Source organism: Paroedura picta, chromosome 5 (assembly GCF_049243985.1).
Source record: "Paroedura picta isolate Pp20150507F chromosome 5, Ppicta_v3.0, whole genome shotgun sequence".
Taxonomy (NCBI): Eukaryota; Metazoa; Chordata; class Lepidosauria; order Squamata; family Gekkonidae; genus Paroedura; species Paroedura picta.
Genome location: NC_135373.1, coordinates 71,554,983 through 71,575,467, shown reverse-complemented (window position 1 = coordinate 71,575,467; position 20,485 = coordinate 71,554,983). Strand labels below are relative to the sequence as shown.

Sequence of the window (20,485 nt, the reverse complement as noted above, 5' to 3'; positions counted from 1 at the left end):
GGCTCAACTCTTACTGGACCCTGTGGGCAACTGATTAATGTTGGTCGTAGAGGGGTGGGGAGCTCGAGGGCCAACTGGTTTGGTCAACCTCAACCAAATGCCTGGCGGAGGAGATCCCTTTTGCAGGCCCTGTGGAACTGTTTAGGTTCTGTCAGGGCCCTGATCTCCTCTGGGAGCTCGTTCCACCAGGTGGGGGCCAGAATGGAGAAAGCTCTGGCCCTGGTTGAAGTCAAGTGGGCTTCCTTGGGGCCAGGGACCACCAGGAGGTTGGATGTAGTAGAGCGCAGGGCTCTCTGAGGAGTATAGGTGGAGAGGCGGTCCCTCAGGTATACTGGGCCCAGACCGTGTATGGGCTTAAAGGTCATAACCAACACCTTAAGCCTGATCCGGAATTCAACTGGGAGCCAGCGCAGCTGTGGGAGGATGGGCCGGATGTGGGACCTCCGAGGTGTTGCTGTGAGGACCCTGGCAGCCGCGTTCTGGACTAGTTGCAGTTTCTGGATCAAGGATAAGGGTAGGCCAGCGTAGAGAATTGATAACATGTCCCACTCTGCATGGAGAAATTTACTTCTGGGCATCTAAATTTAATTGCACAAATAATATAGAGCAAATATTCAAGCAATATCTGGATTTGGACCAATATAGTATAAAAATAGCTGGAAACAAACTTGTGAGTTACAAAAAACAAGGTGTGAAGAAATGCATTTTTTTCTTTGGAGGTTTGAACTGAACTGCAGCCTCCCTCCCCAAACTCACCCATTTACACCTACTTAAGATACACTTCATGAGTGACTGTTCTCCATTTTTTTGAAATAGGGGAAAATTCTGAGTGAATTGGTGCCATTTATTTAAATTATTGGAATAGTATTTTAAAAAACCTTCAGTCTAACTTTTAAAAGTGTTTCTCTCTGAGCATACAACAAGCAGGTAGGGGGTAGTCAGGTCAATTGCTTTCCAGGCTCACTTCAGCTACCTTTTAAGAAATGCTAATAGGTCTAGCAAGAGACAATGGGATGGTCAAGCTCTCCCCACCACCACCACCACAGAAATTTGGAGGAATTAAGAAAAGCTATTTTTTTGTGTGCAGCTTGTTACTACCCAAAGGAGTATCAAATCTTACAATCACCTACCCTTTATCTGTCCATAGACACCCTGTGAGTTAGGTGAGGCTGAGAGAGTGGCCCAAGTTCTGACTGGCCCAAGTTCACCCAGCTAGCTGCTTGTGGTTACCCAGATAAGACACCACCACTCTTTAGAAAACCAAATTGGCTCTCAGACTAGAAATACTACAAAGCCAGCATGGTGTATTGGTTAAGAGCAGTGGACCCTAATCTGGAGAACTGAGTTTGATTTTCACATCCTCAATATGAAGTCAGCTAGGTGACCTTGGGTCACAGTTCTGTTAGAGCTCTCTCAGCCACACCTACCTCACAGGGTGTCTGTTGTGGGGAGAGTAAGGAAAAGTGATTGCAAGCACTTTGAGACTCCTTGAGGTAGTGAAAAGTGGGGTATAAAGGCCAAGTCTTCCTCCTTCTTCTGGAAGAAACTCCTGGAGATTTCAGGGACAGTTTCTTTAAAATGTCCTTTTAGGTCCGGCCTCTCTCCTGCCTACGGTGTCCCAGGAGGGACAGAAAAATGCCCTGTTTAGCTTTGCCGGCATCACAGAGCTAAATGGGGCATTTTTCACCTTCCACGAAGGTGGGATTGCATTGGCACCCAATCTCACCCGTGTGGAAGTAACCCCTTGCCCCTCCTTCCCTGCCACTGTGGCAAAACCTTTCCATCCCAGAGTGATTTGCACACATAACTACAGGGTGGGCCATGTGGACTGGGGAAAATCTTCCTCCGTCAGCACATCAGAAGCTGCAGGGCAAATTGCCCCCACTGCACAAAACTGGCACTAGTCTAGTGTGGCCACTGGTGTGCATAATGGGTCCCAGTGTTGGAGGGTAGAACAGGGATTGCAAGTCAGAGCATGCCCGTTCTGCCACTCAAGTAACTGTGATAAACCTTTCTAAACTTTTTGCATGTTTCCCAAATTTGACCACATGTTTAGTCACAGTTAAATGCATACAAATCCCATTGATATCAATAGGACATGTGCATAGTTTCAAGGGCTGTGGCTTGCTTCATCCTTATATTGGAGTTTGGGCCCTGCAACTATAGAATAGCAAACACAGTCCATCCTATTGAGAGAGATAATCACAGTGCCACTAAATTCATAAAGTGTGTACTGCATAGATAAGGCTTTTGAAACTTGACATCATATATACTGTATGAGTCTCTTGCAGCTCGCACTGTGTTTTTAATTTATGTTCAGTGCTGATCTGATCCAAATGCTACTCTACTAATATATGATGTAGTAGATGACAGGCTGAGGTAAGAGTTTTACATAATTTATTAAAAATTGTTTCAGATGACATAATGGGTCTTTCTTGAAGATTAAAAACTCTGAAGAAATAAAATTGCATGACAGCATTTAAAAAAACTGGAAAGAAAACAGATTGAATCCTTAACTCTTCTCAACACATGTATGTACTAATGACACAAGCATGATTGTGTCATGTGGTAATCTATATCCAAGTCCAATTCTAATATTCACTTTTGTTAAGACCTATGTGTACATAAATGTCACCTTTACAATTTTTTTCTGGAGGCTACAGATTGAATGACCTGACCAGGATAGCCTATCAGATCTTGAAAGCTAAGAAAGGTTGGTCCTGGTTAGTATTTGGATAGGAACCCTCCAAGGCATATCAGTATCATGAGGAGGAGGCAGGCAATGGCAAACAGCCTCTGAGCATCTCTTGCCTTGAAAACCCTATGGAGTCACCATTAGTCTGCTGTGACTTGACAGCACTTTCCTCCACCACCACAGATTGGATGGGTCCTATGAAAGATTTACACATGTACCTCCATCCTTGTGGAGGTGCTGATTGTTTGCTTGCATTGAGGGAAGGTAACTGTATCTTCACTATCTTTTCCATGTATGCAAATATATAGCAAATGAAATAAAATCATGCAAACTATTGTACGTTCCATTGCTCTTGATGAGCATTGTTATTCTTCAGACTTTCTATAGAATCATAGAATCATAGAGTTGGAAGGGGCCATACAGGCCATCTAGTCCAACCCCCTGCTCAACGCAGGATTAGCCCTAAGCATCCTAAAGCATCCAAGAAAAGTGTGTATCCAACCTTTGCTTGAAGACTGCCAGTGAGGGGGAGCTCACCACTTCCTTAGGCAGCCTATGAAGCAACCCTTGCATAAGCTAAACCCTTGCAAGCTAAATTTTCCTTTCTACTCAAACACCATGCTTCTCTAGATCCAACCCAGCAGGTACTTCAACAACCACCCATGCCATACCTATCCTCAGCAGAATCCTTTGATGAGTTTCTCTCATGGAGTGTCTGTTGGGGGGAGTGGAAAGCGAAGGGGAATGTAAGCCGCTTTGAGACTCCTTCTGGTAGAGAAAAGCGGCATATAAGAACTCTTTTTCTATTGTAAACCCAACAATTGGAATTCCTTTTCATAGACTTCCTCTGCCTGTTATGGTGGTAGTGGTGGCAGAGAGGCTGTATTTAGTTGCTCTGGCTTGACAGTTAATAAAAGGGTCTCTAGCAGAAATTCTCTCTACCAATGCTTCCTTTGTCAGACCTTACTAGATTTTTCTGCCAGCGATACCCACTGAAAAGCTAACCGTGAAAGAAAAGCCCTTTCCCTCACATTGGTTCCTAAGGGACAGAGTCCGTAGGCTGGCTCATTAGTGCCCAGTCCAACTTCTGTTTAAATTTATGATTATTATTTATTTTTAAAAAATGCCTTTGGACGCCGCTTTTTAATTCCTTTTCAAGAGATTCAGCCTCAGGAATCCACGTTTTCAGGATGCGGAAACGGTGGGGAGGAGGGAAGCAAACAGCGAGCAAAGGACCCAAATTTAGGGGAGGGCCGCGCGACTTGTGTGGAAGTTAAAGGGAGTTTCCCGCGCGGGAGGCTCGGCCTGGGCCAGGGCGATAAGCTGTCTAGGGGAGGCGGGGTGCTCTAGCTGCAGACAGCAGGAGGGAGAGAAGGAGCAGGAGGAAGAGTGGTTTGGGGACCGGCTCGGCTGCTGGGAACCTCTCGGAAAGTTTTCTTTTCCATTGAAGAAGCGAGGATTTTCAGGCTACAAGGAAATGCCAAGGTAGGGACGCCTGTTTTGCTTTCGAGAAGGAAGGCTGTTTGCAACGCTTGCCTGCTGCTTCAGACTGAAAGCTTTGGGACCCCTAGCTATCTCCTTGCTCGCCGCTTTCACCCTTGCTTGCGTGTTTGCTTGTTTTGTTTGTAAGGCGCATTTTTATCAGAGTGGGAGGAGAAAGCGGCGTTGGCTGCAGAGTTGCAACGGTTAGGGCTGTTTCTTGACGGCACATCTTTTTCAAGTTTCCATTTTACTTAAAACAAACAAACAAACCTTGTGAAGGCCTTTATGTTTTCCCACTTGTTTGCTTCCTCAGCGTCGTGCATTAAAGCTTGTCAGAAGGGAGAGAGTCAGAGCTTTGTTTCTCGGAGGAGAGAGCTGGCAGATGTCCCGAGCGAGAGAACCTCTTCCTCCAGGGCCTGAAGGGCCAGCGCATGTAGCTGAACACAGCCTTTTGATCTCACTTCCGCGAGGTACGTTGCCCGAATTTTTTTCTGCAAAAAGTATTGTCTTCGTCTCTGTGATTTCGCTTGGGAGGACGAGGGGGTGGGGGAGAAGGCTCTTTACCCCCCCTCCGCCAACCCCCCCTCTTGTTTTCATTTCTGTATCTCACGTGCTTTCAGAAAGAGATGGCTGCGACTTGTACCTGCTTTCTTGGCCGTCTGTTTATTGTTCCTTAAAAAAAATGTGCTTGCAAACGCCTCCCAAATTCCTAAGCAAGGCTGAGGCATGCAAGATCTCTCAGTACAAAAATCTCGTTCATCTTTGTAGGTCAGCTGTGGTACTTTAAAGCTCTCAGAAGGGTTAGATAATCTTGGCCTTTCTGCTCCCTCCGTAGTATATATTTAACTCCTGCTAACATGTGCTGTTTCTTTAACTTATCCTGCTATGTTAACTTTACCCTTTATCACAAGTTTTGAAGGGTAGGTCATGTGATGAAGGCTGTGCCAATGTGGAAGGCTTTGTCTTCTCTACACACAGAAAAGTTGGGTTTCCGGTACCTTTTGTTGTAAATACGAGGGAAGTTCTCATTCATTTGAAGATAACATGGTAGGACAGTTTGCAACTTTTTAATGCATTAGATGCAGGGATGGCCAAACTGTGGCTCTCCAGATGCCTATGGACTGCAATTCCCATGAGCCCCTGCCAGCATGTGCTCATGGGAATTGTAGCCCATGGGAATATGGAGAGCCACTATTTGGCCATCCTTACTCTATGGCAGGGTGGCCAAATTGTTCCTCTCTATATGCCCAGCACATGCTGCTGGATGCTCATGGGAATTGTAGTCTATGGTGGCCATCTGGAGAACCACAGTTTGGCCACCCCTGCTAGAGCATGGCCATTGGGACTTAAAGAGTACTTAGTGATGTGTACAGACTAAGTGAAATCTTTGTACAGATGTGATAAATAGTTCCACTGCTTGGCTCGTTTGGGGTTGTTGCTGAACCATTCACTCCAAAAACGAGTTTTTGTTAAACATTTTTGTAAATTGATTATTTATTGTTGTGTTGTTCTGATTTCAATTTTTAAAGATCATGTGGAAAAAACAGCAGTCAAATACTGTGTTTGCTTGTTTGGAAGGAAAACCCATACAATGAAATTCTGTTCATCATTACTTTGAAATAAACTCCACTGTGTGTTTAGAAGTATGTAAATGTGTACAGGATTGATATATACAGTATTTGCTGGCGTATAAGATTACTTTTCCCCCCTGAAAAACATGCCTCCAAGTGGGGGGGTTGTCTTATACACCGGGTGCACTTCAGTTGAGATAGACATAGTTGCCCATAGTGGCCCATAGTACTATATTTTGAGTGGAAATGTTGAGGGGTCATCTTATACGCCCAGTCGTCTTATACGCCGGCAAATACGGTATGTAATTCAGCTGTTTTCGTGTGACTGATCCGCCTCACATGAGCATGTGATGTGGTAGTGGGAAACTCACTATTTTATTTACGTTCTTTAAAGTCTATGTTTCTCACAGGAACTCATGGCAGATTACACATAGTAAGACAGTACAATTACAAAAAATGGACTTCAGAAACCAGTTTATTCGTATTTTGGAAGATGGGAACTTCCAGAAAGAACTGAAGCATAGAATAAGTATTTGCGTAACACACTAAGCGGTGCAGAATTTACATAAATAGGATCTTATTTACAATAAACTAAACACAGCAATATAGACCACAGTCCTTAATAATTTATCCAAGCTAATTTGTAAAACCAGTTTGTGCAGTGCAACCCTCTTACCTGCTAAGAAAAGTCCTTGTGAATAGTTCAGTTTTGCATAGTTTGCTGAAGACCAGGACAGTGGGAGCTTTCTTGACCTCTTTGCATAGGCCATGCGACCTTTTCAGTTATGTGGGAGGACTGCGTACTTCTGTGAGTCTGGCCTTCCACAGCTGCACTGCTCAGCAAGTAGTTTTTTTGTGTCAGTAGTTACGTGTTTACTTCAAAATCACTGTAGAATTATTTATTTAGAAGATATGTACTTCTTCCTCAATAATTATATGATGCCTCTATTTTATTTGTCCTAATGAGAACAAATAATGACAGATTGTTGTAATCTACTGTCTTGCTATTTTTCTTATCAGGTGTCTTATTCTGCTGAAGTATTGTGTAATTTTCCTTATGTAATGTCTGGTCATGATATGACACCTTAGAATGTCCAGGATGTTAGTGACTGCAGAATAGATGCTCAAGCTAGCTTTGGTGTAGTATTATGGTGGTAGAGCCAATATGGTGTAGTGATTGAGAGCATTGACCTCTGATCTGGGGAACTGGGTTTGATTCCCTACACCTCCACATGCAGCCAGGTGGGTGACCTTGGGCTAGTCTGAGTTCTTAGAGCTCTCTCAGCCCCATCTACATCACTCAGTAACTGTTATGGGGAAAGAATCAGAGAGTCAGAGTTGGAAGGGGCCATACGGGCCATCTAGTCCAACCCCCTGCACAATGTAGGATCAGCCTAAAGTATCCAATTTGAGAGCCAGTTTGGTGTAGTGGTTAGGAGTGAGGACTTCTAATCTGGCATGCTGGGTTCGCTTCTGTACTCCCCCATATGCAGCCAGCTGGGTGACCTTGGGCTCGCCACAGCACTGATAAAACTGTTCTGACCAAGCAGGAATATCAGGGCTCTCTCAGCCTCACCCCACTCACAGGGTGTCTGTTGTGGGGAGAGGAAAAGGAAGGTGATTGGAAGCCGCTTTGAGACTCCTTCTTCTGTTCCAAGTTGACCACCAGTCTCTCAGTCCCTTCTGCCCCCATATATGCCGCCCAGGTAGAGAAAAGCGGCATATAAGAACTAACTCTTATATGCAATTGTAAGTCACTTTGAGACACCTTTGGATAGTGAAAAGCAGGGTATAAAAACTGACCTTCCTTTTCTTGTTTGAATAATAACTAAGTCTGTAATAACTGGGGTCTCTGACGACTTCTAGGGCAGACCTATATAGTATGGATGGTTATGTCATGTACATGCCGATCTTGCGATATGTATGTTATCATGCAATTTTTATGACTATAAATACTTATTTGTTTGATCAAAATCAATATTATTATTGTTTATCTTTCTAAATAGAGGATGCAGAGATGAATTACAATACCAACGGATTGTGGCAGGAGATTCTGAATGTGGCCTTATTTATTTATTATTTATCATACTTATATACCGTCCTCCCCGGAGGCTCAGGGCAGTTTACATAATAACAAGGAACAATACATAAAACGGTCTATAAAAACATGCCTTTCCTGGTTGCTCTTTTTTGGGGGGGTACTCTTGGTCACCTGGACTATATTCGTGGAAGTGAGCCTAGCTAGGTGAAGTTTCCAAGTGATCTTGTTCCATATGCCTTTTGCTTTTTAAATCATGCAACTCCATTTTTGTTTACATATTTAAAGAGGATTGCAGCCAGGACATATGGTTTGATTCTGAGAATGTTGATGGCTATTGACTTTTGGGGTTGTTTGGTAGGCTGGAAGATGGCCTAGAGAAAGTTGAGCCTCAGCACGTTTAATTTAGACATGAGGCCATATCACTTTAATGGAACTTATATTCCTATTGCCATGCAATTAATACATTCACAATTAAACATGACCAGAAATACTAGTTGAATGCTAGGGTTTTTTCTCCAAAAAATCCCATCCATCAAGGAGCCACTTGCTAAAGCTGAAAGAACCAGTTTTCCCCTAGACAAATATAATAGTTTAATTAGAGTCGAAGCTGATGTAGCAGTTTATTCTGGAAATGGGATGCAGTAAGCTCTACCTGTGTATAGACTACTTCTGATCACTGAATAACGACAGTGTCTTGAAGGTTTGGTGAGATTTCTGCTGATATTCCACACTACTGATTTTAGAAACACTCCATCATAGAAGCCCACAAGGATGTCAGGTATTACAAAGTGAGCTGCAAAATTAATGATTTGTAGAGTGTCACTGAGAAACTGCAGCTGGACTTCTTGTCTGCAGTTGCAGGGGAGACTTTTGTAATGTATACTTAGTAAAAAGTAAGTAATCTGGCAAGAAGCTATGGCTTCCCCACGGCTACAAAAAAGAGAAGCATTGTGAGTAATAAGATACTGGCCTGGAATGCAGTATTTAAATAACCAAGTGGATCATTTAAACTTAGCCCTGGTTGGGATCTGGTTGCTAAGATAATGCAACAAGGAGCATAGGTGTTAGGTTTGAAATGTTAGTCATGCTGAAAAACCCAACAACCCTAGTGTGTAGTTCATAGTTTGGCAGAAGAAAGCCATATGATAGTTTAACACCTGGGAGATCGGAGTTTTAATCCCTGTTCCACTTTGGAAGCTTGCCAGGTGATCTTGGACTGCACACACTCTCAACCTAACCATAGTGGTCTTATCATGATAAAATGTAGGCGAACAATAGTGTTTTGAGTCCCCATTGTGGAGAAAAGTAGGGTGTCAATGAAGTAACATTTTAAGTAACCTGGGGTGGTACCAGCAAAATCATCTTGCATAGGTTATTGGCTGACTCAGGTGGCAGAAATTATTTTTTCTACATGAGAACTAAAAACCAGAAATCTTATAATGAAGGGCTATGTTGTGGTGTGTGTGTGTATGGGGGCAGAAGGGACTGAGAGACTGGTAGTCAACTTGGAACAGCAGTAATCTAAAAAAATCTAAATGTATCTAATATATATGAGATTATTTTGTTAATTAATTTAGTTGTTTAATTTTTAAACGCTAGATACTGAGGTGCTCAGATAGGCATATTTCATTCAGGCAGGATGCCCAATGTCTGTCTATGTAGCAGTTATTTTGATTTTCAAACAAAAAGATAAAACCACAAGCTCATCAGTGGCAGTAAAGATGTTTTTAGATGTGTGGTAGATACACATAATTCTAAGATTCTTAGTTAAAAGTAAGGGCTTCTGATGGCTTTGAGAGTAAGTGTGCATACGATTGCATCCCAGAAGGCCTCCAAAGAGTTGGAGAAAAGACAATAATGTAGAAGTAGTGATGTTCTGAATTTATTCTCAAAAGAAGCATCTGAGAAGAGCTAAGACTTCAAGGTAATGGAGAAAATGGCAATACCAAAAGTAAACAAGATTTTAGCTACATGGTACAAAGGGCAGGACATTGTCACCTGTACATTAGTAAGTAGTATCCTCAAAGTACAGCCATTTGACCTCTTTAAACAGAAAAGGCCCAGCGTCAACTGATTTCACCATTAGGGTGTTTTTTTTTACTCCAAGCACTGTAATATATTGGGATTTTAAAAAATGTTCCATAAAACTTTAGATAGAGCAACTAATCCAAATAAGTATTGAAGAGAAGGTGAAGTGTAGTTCTGAGTTAGTTGGAACAAACAATGGAGAACATTTACCTCACTACAAGTACATATGTGCTAGACATAGAATACTATCCTTTATAGGCTGTTATTTTTCTAACATCTTGGGTTCAAAGTTTGGGCATTGTAAAACACTCAGCTACCATGAACATGAATTGTAATAGTTGCAGTTTGGAATTTGATATAGTAAATCTATTCCATTTACATATTTAAACATTTTGCACAGATTATTTATTTATATTTATTCTTTGTTTTATTTACCACCGTTCTCAAACATTTGAGGCGGTTTACGATAAAATAGTAAAAACACAGAACCCTTAAAATCCCTAACACATTAAACACATTCAAAGATGGCTATTCATTTGAGTTAACTCCCCATCTCCTCCCCCACATCCAGCTAGCAATCTAGAGCTTTTTCCTTAGGAGTGTGGGTCCTGATCTCACTGGCTCTAAGGGATCCCCTGATGGTAGATCTGGGACCTCATCCTGGCCTCAACCATATGCCTGGTGGAAGAGCCCCGTCTTACAGACCCTGTGGAAAGCTGATAACTCTGACAGGTCCCTTAGCTCTTCCAGGAGCTCATTCCACCAGGCTAGGGCCAGGGCCAAAAAAACCTGGCCCTGGTCATGTCCAGATGAATGTCCTGGGGGGGGGGCCTGGGACCACCAGTAGATTCATACCTGCAGAGCGGAGTGCCCTGTGGGGGCCATAGGCAGACAAGTAGTCCCACAGATATGCAGGGCCCAAGCCGTGTATGGCCTTAAAGGTTAAAACCCAAACCTTAAATTTGGTCTGGAAACAGACTAGTAACCAATGTAGACAATGTAGCACCGGTTGGATGTGGGCCCTTCAAGATGTGCCAGTGAGGACCTGTGTAGCCGTATTTTGTACCAACTAATATCTGGGTCAAAGCCAAGGGTAGGCCCGCATAGAGTAAGTTACAGTAGTCTAACCTGGAAGTGACAGTTGCATGGATCACTGTGGCCAGATGTTCAGAGGACAGGTAGGGTGCTAGTAGCTGTACTTGGCGCAGATGAAAAAATGCCATTCAGGCTACCGTTGTGACCTGAGCCTCCATGGAAGGCGATTGTCTGCAGGACTTGAAGGTGTCATTCAGTCTGTAAACGTATACTTTTGGGAGGAATATTAACTGAAGTTTTGCTAGTGATCGTCTTAAGTTTTAGAAATCTTAAAGGACTAATAGCTATATCGGACTCCAGCTCTATGAAACTAGTTGCCTGAAGTGGAACCCCTCGAAGATGGAGATCATGTGACTGGGCAGGAAAGGACCAGATCAGGAAGTGTGCTTACCCAAACCGGACAGAGTGCAGCTACCAACTGCACAGAAGGCAATTTTGGCGTAATTTGTCTTCCTATATTTGTCTCAGGCAATGCTGGCGGATGAAACTGTAAATGTAACTGTAAGTGTGTGATGTAAGTTTCACAGTGTTTCAGGCAAGGGGGGGAAACGGAGGAGATAGCTATTAAGCCCTTAGCTCTCTCCCAGGAAACCACACACCCGTTCTGAACCATGGACCTGTTCAAACTATTATTTTGAATAGAATGTTACCTTCAGTTATGGTTGCCAGTGTTAGTCCATTTATGTGTTATGTAGAGCTAGGTAATTATATGTTATACATACAAAGTTCCATAAAGTTCCATGTACTATTTTTCTGTTCCGTGTGAACTGCCCTGAGCCTCAGGGAAGGGCGGTATATATATAAATATAATAAAACAAATAAGCTGTGCCTTCATTAGTAATATGGGAAAGTAATGAGTTCCAGTGGTTTTAAATTACGTCATCCAGCCTGGATTCGAGTAGCCATATTCATCTGAAGCAACAGAACAAAGTTGGGAGTCCAGTGGCATGTTTGAGATCAACAAAGGTGCAAGTGGACTAAGACTTTGTTCCAAAATTATTGAGCCTAATAATTTTGGTGTCACTAGACATACCCAGTGGTAGTTCCTTCACTTTTTGGAATATTGAGCTTGATTTGAAGATTTATTTTTCATATTTATTTGAATTCTGTTGAGTAAATTTTTCTTCAGTGAAAGGGCTCTAAAATTACTAAAGTATTCTGCCCACCTAATTCTTTGGTTCTAAACAGTAAAGTACTACTGTAGCAAAATTCTTGGGCATAAGTATGCTTAAGCATTATGTATTTAGATTTTTATATCGCCCTTCCCTACGGCTCTGGGCGGTTTACAAAAACATTTTGGAACATTTACACGGAACAGTATCAGTATCAATATAACAACAATAACATACCAACTAGAACTAGAGCAGTATTTCAACAACGATAACTTTGACACTCCCTTGGTAGGTTCGACTTCTCAGTCTGGGCGGGGGGGGGGGGCGTAGATGTTATGGGTCAGTTGGCCACAAGAAAATGCCTAGTGGAAGATCTCCTTTTTGCAGACCTAATCCTATATTTTGTAGGAAAGGGGAGGGGGACCTGGGCTTGATAGGTTTAAATTGATGAATAAAAAGGACTTTTCACATATTCAAAAGCTAGGGTTGCCAATCTCCAGGTGGCACCTGGAAATGTCCCACTATTACAATTAATCTCCAGATGACCAAGTTCAGTTCGCTTTGTAGGCTGAACTCTATGGTATTACATCCTGCTGAGGTCCCTCCCCTCCTTAAACCCTGTACTCCTCAAGCTACCCCCCCCCCCAATATTCAAGTATTTCCAAACCCAGAGCTTTCAACCTGATCAAAAGCACACATCCTTTTACACAGGCAAGTTGCTATAAGGTGGGGGCATATTTTTTCTGCTTTTGCCTTCCTGGGCCTAAACTACTCCTGAGGCAAGCTCCCTGTTGGAAACAGTGATGGGCAACTTAAAAATACTGTGGATCTTACACTTTATGCTGCTTGGTATCACGTATTGCTACTGACATCAAAGAGACAAAACAACTACAAAGGTTCAGTGGTGAGAAGGCTAAGGAATCAAACACAAGTTAGATTGGTCTTGGGAGAGGAACCTGCTCCAGGGCCATTCTCTCCCCTCCCCCTTCAGTAGTCATTGAGAGCCAACTGGTTGGAATTTGTTATGTGATGGCCTTCAGAATGTGGGCTGGTGTAGGAAGGTTGTGACCCCTGACAGTTCGACGTTTAAGCTAACATGAATGGAAAATAACTGTAGTCCTTGGGACCAAGCCCTTCACTTGCACAATGGAGCTGACTTTGTAGTACATGAAGTCTGGTTGTATTCCACAGAGAGGCAAACTGACACATAATCACATAATACTTGTTCTTAGATGTCTTCTCCCCCTTCTTAAATTCTTGCTGGATCTGAAAGTGGGTTTGACAAGCAAAACCAAATAAAGAACTTTATACAGTTGCCTTTATATTTTTGTTGAATTTTATTGATACAATTGTCTTTAATTGCATGTCTGCTCCACTCTCCCAAATTAGGCAGAAATTGGTTTAGTATTGGAAATTAGTTCAGTGTTTGTAACTTGAGGACATAACAGTTCTGTAAGGAAGTTTCATGGCCCAGCAGTGTTTGAGAGTGAGTTATGTTGTAGCTCCCATGTTTTGTAAGCAGAAACTTTAATGGGACAAGAGAGCAAATGAATATGTAACCCTGATTTAGATAATCAAATAGCTGTCTGGTGTAAGAATTGTATCCTTCAGGCAGCTAATGTTAAGTTGAATGCTTGAGAACTTTGGCTTTTTCTTTGGCTGTTCTGTGGCAGTATCTCAATATTGATATTACTGAAACCTAGTTTTGCATGTTTTTTCTTAGTTTATGTGGCACACTTTCCTGGCAATGATTTAATGTTATGAGTAATGGGTAGGTTTTTTTCCTGCTGTAGAGTAACTTGCTAATGTTTCTTGCTCTTATTAATACTACAGTTTTGAATAACGTGTGCTGTCTTGTCATTTGGCTGTCTCTTGTTTAATTGTCTTATGTTACATGGTTCACTTTGATTTTAATGCAGTTATGAATTTAACTAACAAAATGCAAGGTTTTTGCCAGAGTTTCATTTGATTTTGCAAGGGTATAGCATTCAGTTTCATGTGTGTAATTCCAGTTAAGATGGTTAAGAAACATGGAGAAGTGATACATAGATAAAACTTCTCAAGAAAAATCTTGGAATTTACTTTTATGTCAGCCCATCTTGAAGGGTCACTTAGTTGAAACTTACGTTTTCAACCAGAATCCACAAATGACTGGAGTAAGTGGGAGCACCATGGTTCCTTTGATGTCCCTGCTATAATCACTGAATGCTGAAAAGCCAAGCAGTTTTTCATTCAGAAATGCTTGCCTCTTCAAATATTATTTGCAAAGTTATTCTTTGCAGAAATTTCTGGTTGAACTCACTCTTTGTGTTTGGAATCACTTGGCATCCGAGAATTGTAGCAAAAGCACTTAAAATAAAATTTGAGAAATATCTAGATGTGTCATTGACGTCTAATGCTTATGCATATAATGCTTTTAAGATTTGCTAATTTTATATTTTACATTTTAGATGTGTTAGGGGTTTTTTTTGTTTGTAAAAAATAGCCATCAAAAACTGGAAAGTTGGCATGAAAAGTTACCTGACATTTTGAAACAATTTTTTAATATAAGAATGTAATATATGATGTGATTACTTGGTAAAACTGTTTTGGGTCAGAATGTTTTGAGTAGCAGATTGATGCGTGTGACTGTGGGTCACTTTTGAATTTTATTTCATATTTGTTTTAAATCTTCCTTCTCCCTTTGAGATGGACATCTTGGTGGGTGATTTTCACTATCCATTCTCCTTCCAGTCTTTTGTGGGCGTCTCCTCACCTTCAGTTCTGTTCCCGTCTCATGAGGAAGAGCAGTTTGAGTGTAGGCTGTAATAAATCCACTCTAATATTTCTTTTAATTTTTATTTCCTTTATTTCTCAATTTCAATCTCTACTTAATCATTCTACATCTCAAATTTAATCCAATTTCCTCCTCTTTCCTACTCCTCACCCCTCCCCCAGGTCTTGGGAAAGAAACAAGAAAAGACCAGTGTTTTAAGAATGGCTGTGGCAGCCATTCTCTTCTAATAGACTTGCAAAATATGTCAATTTTGGCTGCTTAAGTCATAGAACATAGAACGGCTTCCTCTCAGAGGAGGAATGGGATGCTTCCCTCACTGCCTGCGTGAGTGAGTTCTCCATTTGGGCAGTCAAGAATCCTAACAGACTTGTCTTAGCCCAGGTAGAGTTGCCCTGCTGAGAAACACTGAAGGGCATGAAAAGATGCCACATGCAGAAGGCAGCTACAGAGTCAACAGCCTGCTTGAGCCTCCTAACTACAAACCTTGACCATTTTGGGCACTCAAATGCTAGCTGCCTGCCTCTACAAGCCACCCTGTCCATACAGGAACTGGCAGAAATGAAAGGCAGACACCAGTTGAAGGGCCAATCAAGTTGTCAGGAGGACACCATGACAGGCTGGCACACAGGTAATATACTTGACTGGGCCATTTAATCCTCCAGAAATTTTCTTCCTCATCAGACAAACAATGAGGGAAGAGACATAATATTTCTATTATAAAAAACAAACATAAAACAGGCAGATCTTTATCTAGTCCCCCCTCTTCTCCCTCCCATTTGGGGCATGAAGTTTTAGGGGAAGACCCACTGACCAGCAGAGGCTCCACTTGGCCAACTAAAGCAGCACAAAAAGAGTCTATTCACAGAAAAAGAGGTGGAATCAGCACATAATGGGAGGCAAACTCATCTTTAGAAGGTGAAATAGAGGGGTCGTCAACCTGTGGTCCTCCAGATGTCCACGGACTACAATTCCCATGAGCCCCTTCCAGCGCTTGCTAGCAGGGACTCATGGGAATTGTAGTCCATGGACATCTGGAGGACCACAGGTTGACTACTGAAAGGGAGGATAGATAATTCATCTCAGTCAAGGAAGAGGAAGAAATTGAAATCCCTGAACAGTCTGCCAGATTTATTTTTAATTGGAGGACTATCAGTATCTCCTTTCAAAGACACTGGCTGCACCAGATCTATAGGACGTCCAGGTAAGAGAAGATCAAGTTTCCACAGTGCCAGATTTAAAATGCAGACCAAAGGGAAATAAGGAGGTCTTTCCCTTCCCTACATTCTTGGGGAGCAGTTAAAAGCAGAATGGTTGAAGCCTATGGCTCATAGAAAATTTCCAACATCATTAAAAAATTACATGTTCTACTAACATATCCCAGTTAGCTTTTACAGGTACCACTGGTTGATGCTCCTGTCACATTGTTACAGTCCTCAGGTCTATAGTAGGAAGATGGCCAAGATTCCATAAGAGAGAATCTGTATAAAATAGGAGATTTTATGTTCAGGAAGAGGATGTGTAGTTTCTTTATGGTCACAAAAAGGAATGGAGACTGTTTAATTGAGCCTTGGCTTACTTAGTTTTTATTCGTTGCCTCTCTCCAACCTCTTTTGCTTTATAGACTCAATGGCAAAACATCCTCTCCCTCTCTTGTTTGGGTGAGGTTGGAGTGACAAGAAAGCTGAGTAGATGAAAATGCTTGGAGTGAGTTTTGATTGTAGCTGATTATTATTTAGTTTTCAATTGAAGGGCTTTTGTTTGTTTTTTATTCAAAAGTTGAGATGTTGTTCTAACTTGTTTTAACTATTGTTTACATTTATTTAAATTTATATATTTTTGTGCCTCCAGAAACAAATCATCACAACAAACCATTCTCCAAAAGGGGAATCCAAATTGGCTGTTTTGGTTCTGGGCATTTTTGGCTTAATTTTGGGTTTGGTTTAGGGACCACCCCAAAGCAAACTGGAATTTTTAGGTTTGTGCCCATCTCAGTTAATTTTCCCATTACAGAAAAATGTTGGTTGTTCACACAGCCTAAGTTGTACATTTGCTGCAAGGATGCTTTATTGCCTAACAACTTTGTTTTTCCTTCTCCCATATACAAGTATGTGTGGGAATTCCTTTCTGCTGAAGTTTTTCAGTTAGAATGACAGAGCTCACAATTCAGTTTCAATATATGATGCTTGCTTTAATGTTTATACAAAAAAAGCTTCATAAAATATCTGTGAATCTATGCACCATTGCTATACATAGACTTGGGATAGTGTTACATCTAGTTAATTTATACAAGAGCAAAAATCTGTTTGTCATTGCTATCTACAAAAAGGTTCCAAGGATAATCCCAGTAATTCTAGACCTGTAAATCTGTTGTCAATTATAGGAAGGCTTGAACTACTACATACTGTCATCCCCATGGCAAACTGATAGTCTGTGGAGACAATTCTTGCCTTACAGCAACTTCTATTAAGGCTTGGACGGATCTTCTGAGTTATGTGGAAACCTCTGCACATAACAAATGGCTCCAGGAATATCCAGTGTCGATAAGGAAACTTTCCATGTTCTTCCATCCACCTGGCAAGCTTCACTAGATTTCAGGATGAGAGCTGAGGAAAGTTGCCATAGGGAAACCATTTGTTGTAGGAACAAAACAGTATTGCCTTATTGGTGTCAGTATCATCTGCTTTGAATAGGGAAGTATTCAAAGTTAAACCCTGAGAAGTCTCTATTTTTGCTGGACATGCCTGTTGTCTTTTTAGATGTATAGGTTAGTACACAAAGGAGGAAACATTTTTTATTGTAAATTAACCTTTTCTTAACAAACCAACAAAAAAAATCCCTTGAATAATTTGCTTATGTGTCATTAACTTTGGCCCTGTAGGTGTGAACTTAACCAGAAACAAATCTATATGAAAATGCTGTAGGAAATCCGTATTGATAAAGTAGCTTGTAAAGGAGAAGTAAAGGTGTTTGAATCAGTGACTATATTTTTTATCCTTTGTTCTTGTTTAGAAAAATCTGGAGACAGAATGGCTGTAGGGGAAAGAGAGATAACAGAGCCTTCAAATAACCAAAGTGTACAAGCAACTACACAAGGCCAGTTAGTCTGGGGAAATAATGCTGGTGATGACCTCGTCAGAAGTAAGTATTACCAGAATAAATTGTGCTGTTTAGACTTTCTATAGTGTAATCTGTGTACTGGCCATGTCAGTTAAATCTGTGTCAAATACAGTTTGTGTGAACTATAATATGTATCTATGGATTTTTTTTTTAATGCAGGGATGATTTCAATATCTGTTGAAGAGTAGAACCTAAGATATAAATTTGCTTTTTGGTTACTTGTGTTCTGTGCATGTCAGGAGGACCTTTGTAATTTATAGATTAAATTAGCACACTGTTCCACAGGTTCAGTATTGAACTACCTTAATAAATGTCAGACTCATTTTGTGTATTCCTGTTTCTCCCACAAATCTCAGATATAGTATGGGGTGTAAGTTCCAGTTCCAAGTACTGGAATACAGTTCCAAGTACTGGAATAATGTGGAACAACTATAGCATTTGTTTTAAAAACATACATGTACACTAGAGCAGTGGTCCCCAACCTTTTTATCACCGGGGACTGCTCAACGCCTTTTACTGAGGCCCGATGGGGGGGGTAGGTTACTCCTCTACTCTCAACCACTACCCTAACGCTTTCTGATCGCCAACTACACCCTGATTGGCCTTGCCCTTACAGCTCCCGCCCTCCCTGTCCGAGTTGGAATAGGGCCAGTCAGGGTGCAGCCAGCTGCACCCTGATTGGCCCTGCACCTACATCTCCTGCCCTCCTTCGCCAAGCCCTCACCCCTTGCCTCACAGATGAGCCAGGCACGTCTGTGACTCTGCCGCTCCACATCCAGGGCCCCAGGTGAGAGGCCGCAAGGAAGCAGGGGGAGAGGGGGCGTTTCCCAAAGGCCTGGAAAGCCAGGCTCCCAGAAAGTCATCCGGCTGCGGGGGGTGGGTGGGGAGAGGGAGTGCTTCCCGGGGGCCTGCTTTCCAGGACTTTGGGAAGCGTTTCCTCTCCCCCACCCTCCGCAGCCAGGTGGCTTCCCAGCAGCCTGGGAAGTAGCTGGAAAGCTGACAGGGAGGACCCTTTCAAAGCTTGTTCTTATGGAATGGGCTTTGAAGCTAGTCTATTCATAAATTATACTTCATAATAATAGGGAAGTTTCACCAACATGAGAGGTAGATTCAGACTAATGTTTCTGTGAGCACAAAGACTTCTCACAGAACTCAGTTTTCCTGCCCATGGGAGCCCAAAATATTCCCCAAAACTCAAAAGGGGAGGAGTGCAAAAATCATGTGCTAAAGGCAGAAGTCCTTATTCCCCCTGAAACATTTGGCTTCCAGCCTTTGGTCCACTTTTATAGTTAATTTCTTTGTGGTTTTGTTTTTGTTTCTGTCTTTTACTTAATTCAGAATTTCCTAAGTCCTGATGGAAGAATTAAAATGGCATAGAAACTAAAAATCTTGGAGAAACTTGCTAAAATTTTAAGTTTGGGGTGTTAGTATCAAAGAAAGAATGTGGTTTTTTTTAGTCACTTAGCTACACTATTGCTTTATGCCACACTGAAGTCTCTTGAAGCCACACAAAGTCAATAATCAATTCCCCTGTTAATTTTCTTGCTTTCGCCCTCTCTGAATCCTCTCCACCATTCAGGTCATGAGTTCCAGGTTGGACTAGAACCAGTTAGGAGATGAGGGAAAATATTGCTGTTTTGCTGCAGGTCCTCAGATATATTGTTTCATAGTGTATACTTTTAATCTGTAATGATTCATTAAACTGCATTAAAATATGCTGATAGACACAAATATTATGGAATAGAAAATTGAATGTAAACATTTTTCGTTTGGTGCATATGGAGCAGTTTTTCTTTTTTAAAAAAGCTTTTATATCAGACTGACTCATTGTTAAATATAACAAATTAGGATGAACTATAAATTTGTCAAGAACTTTGCTCCTATTTATCACTGATTTAATATCTCAAATTTTCTTTTGTTCCAGTTTGCCCACCTACAATACAGCCTTTCAGTATTGCTTCTTTTCTTAAGGCCTTTTGCTTTCATGCTACAGCTAGAAGAATATCTACTTATAAGCTTGGTTTAATAAGAATAAAAACCAGTGTTCATGCAACAATTTCTCACTGTAGTTCTTTGATTTGGTAGAAAAAGCTAGATCTGTTAATGGATGATATTTAGAATTAAGTTCATTAAGATGGATGAAAATGGCTTAGGCCATTCAAATCTCCCCCCCCCCCGACAGCAAGCGCTAGTCACTGCTTCCCAAGCTACTTTGTTCCAGCACTTGTCTAATCCCCCTTGTACTATTTCTACTACCTCATAAGGAATGGACAGCCTATCCCCTCTTTCTTGCCTAGTGAGCTAGCAATATGCTATTTCTTTCTTGGCCGGACCATCCTTGTTTTGTGAGAGCCAGGCTAACAAAATTTTGAGAGGACTCAGAAGCGAAGCATGGTTGGCCAAGGTCAGTATTTAGATAGGAGACCACCAAGAAATACTAGATACCATATGCAGAGACAGGCAGTGGCAAATCACTTTTGAATATCTCTTGTCCTGACAACCATATGGGGTTGCCATAGGCCATTTGCTACTTGATGGCAAAAAATCCCAACAAAACAAGTCCTGACA

General features: G+C 41.6%; 1 protein-coding gene across 1 annotated transcript in view; it reads left to right on the top strand.

Moving 5' to 3' along the window:
• Positions 1-20,485, top strand: part of MDFIC (MyoD family inhibitor domain containing) — a 108,062-nt gene that overhangs the window by 41,504 nt on the left and 46,073 nt on the right. The window contains exons 2-3 of the mRNA XM_077338460.1: positions 4,491-4,647; positions 17,810-17,938. Coding sequence (XP_077194575.1) covers positions 4,491-4,647; positions 17,810-17,938 — 286 coding nt within the window. The remainder of the gene's footprint in view (positions 1-4,490; positions 4,648-17,809; positions 17,939-20,485) is intronic.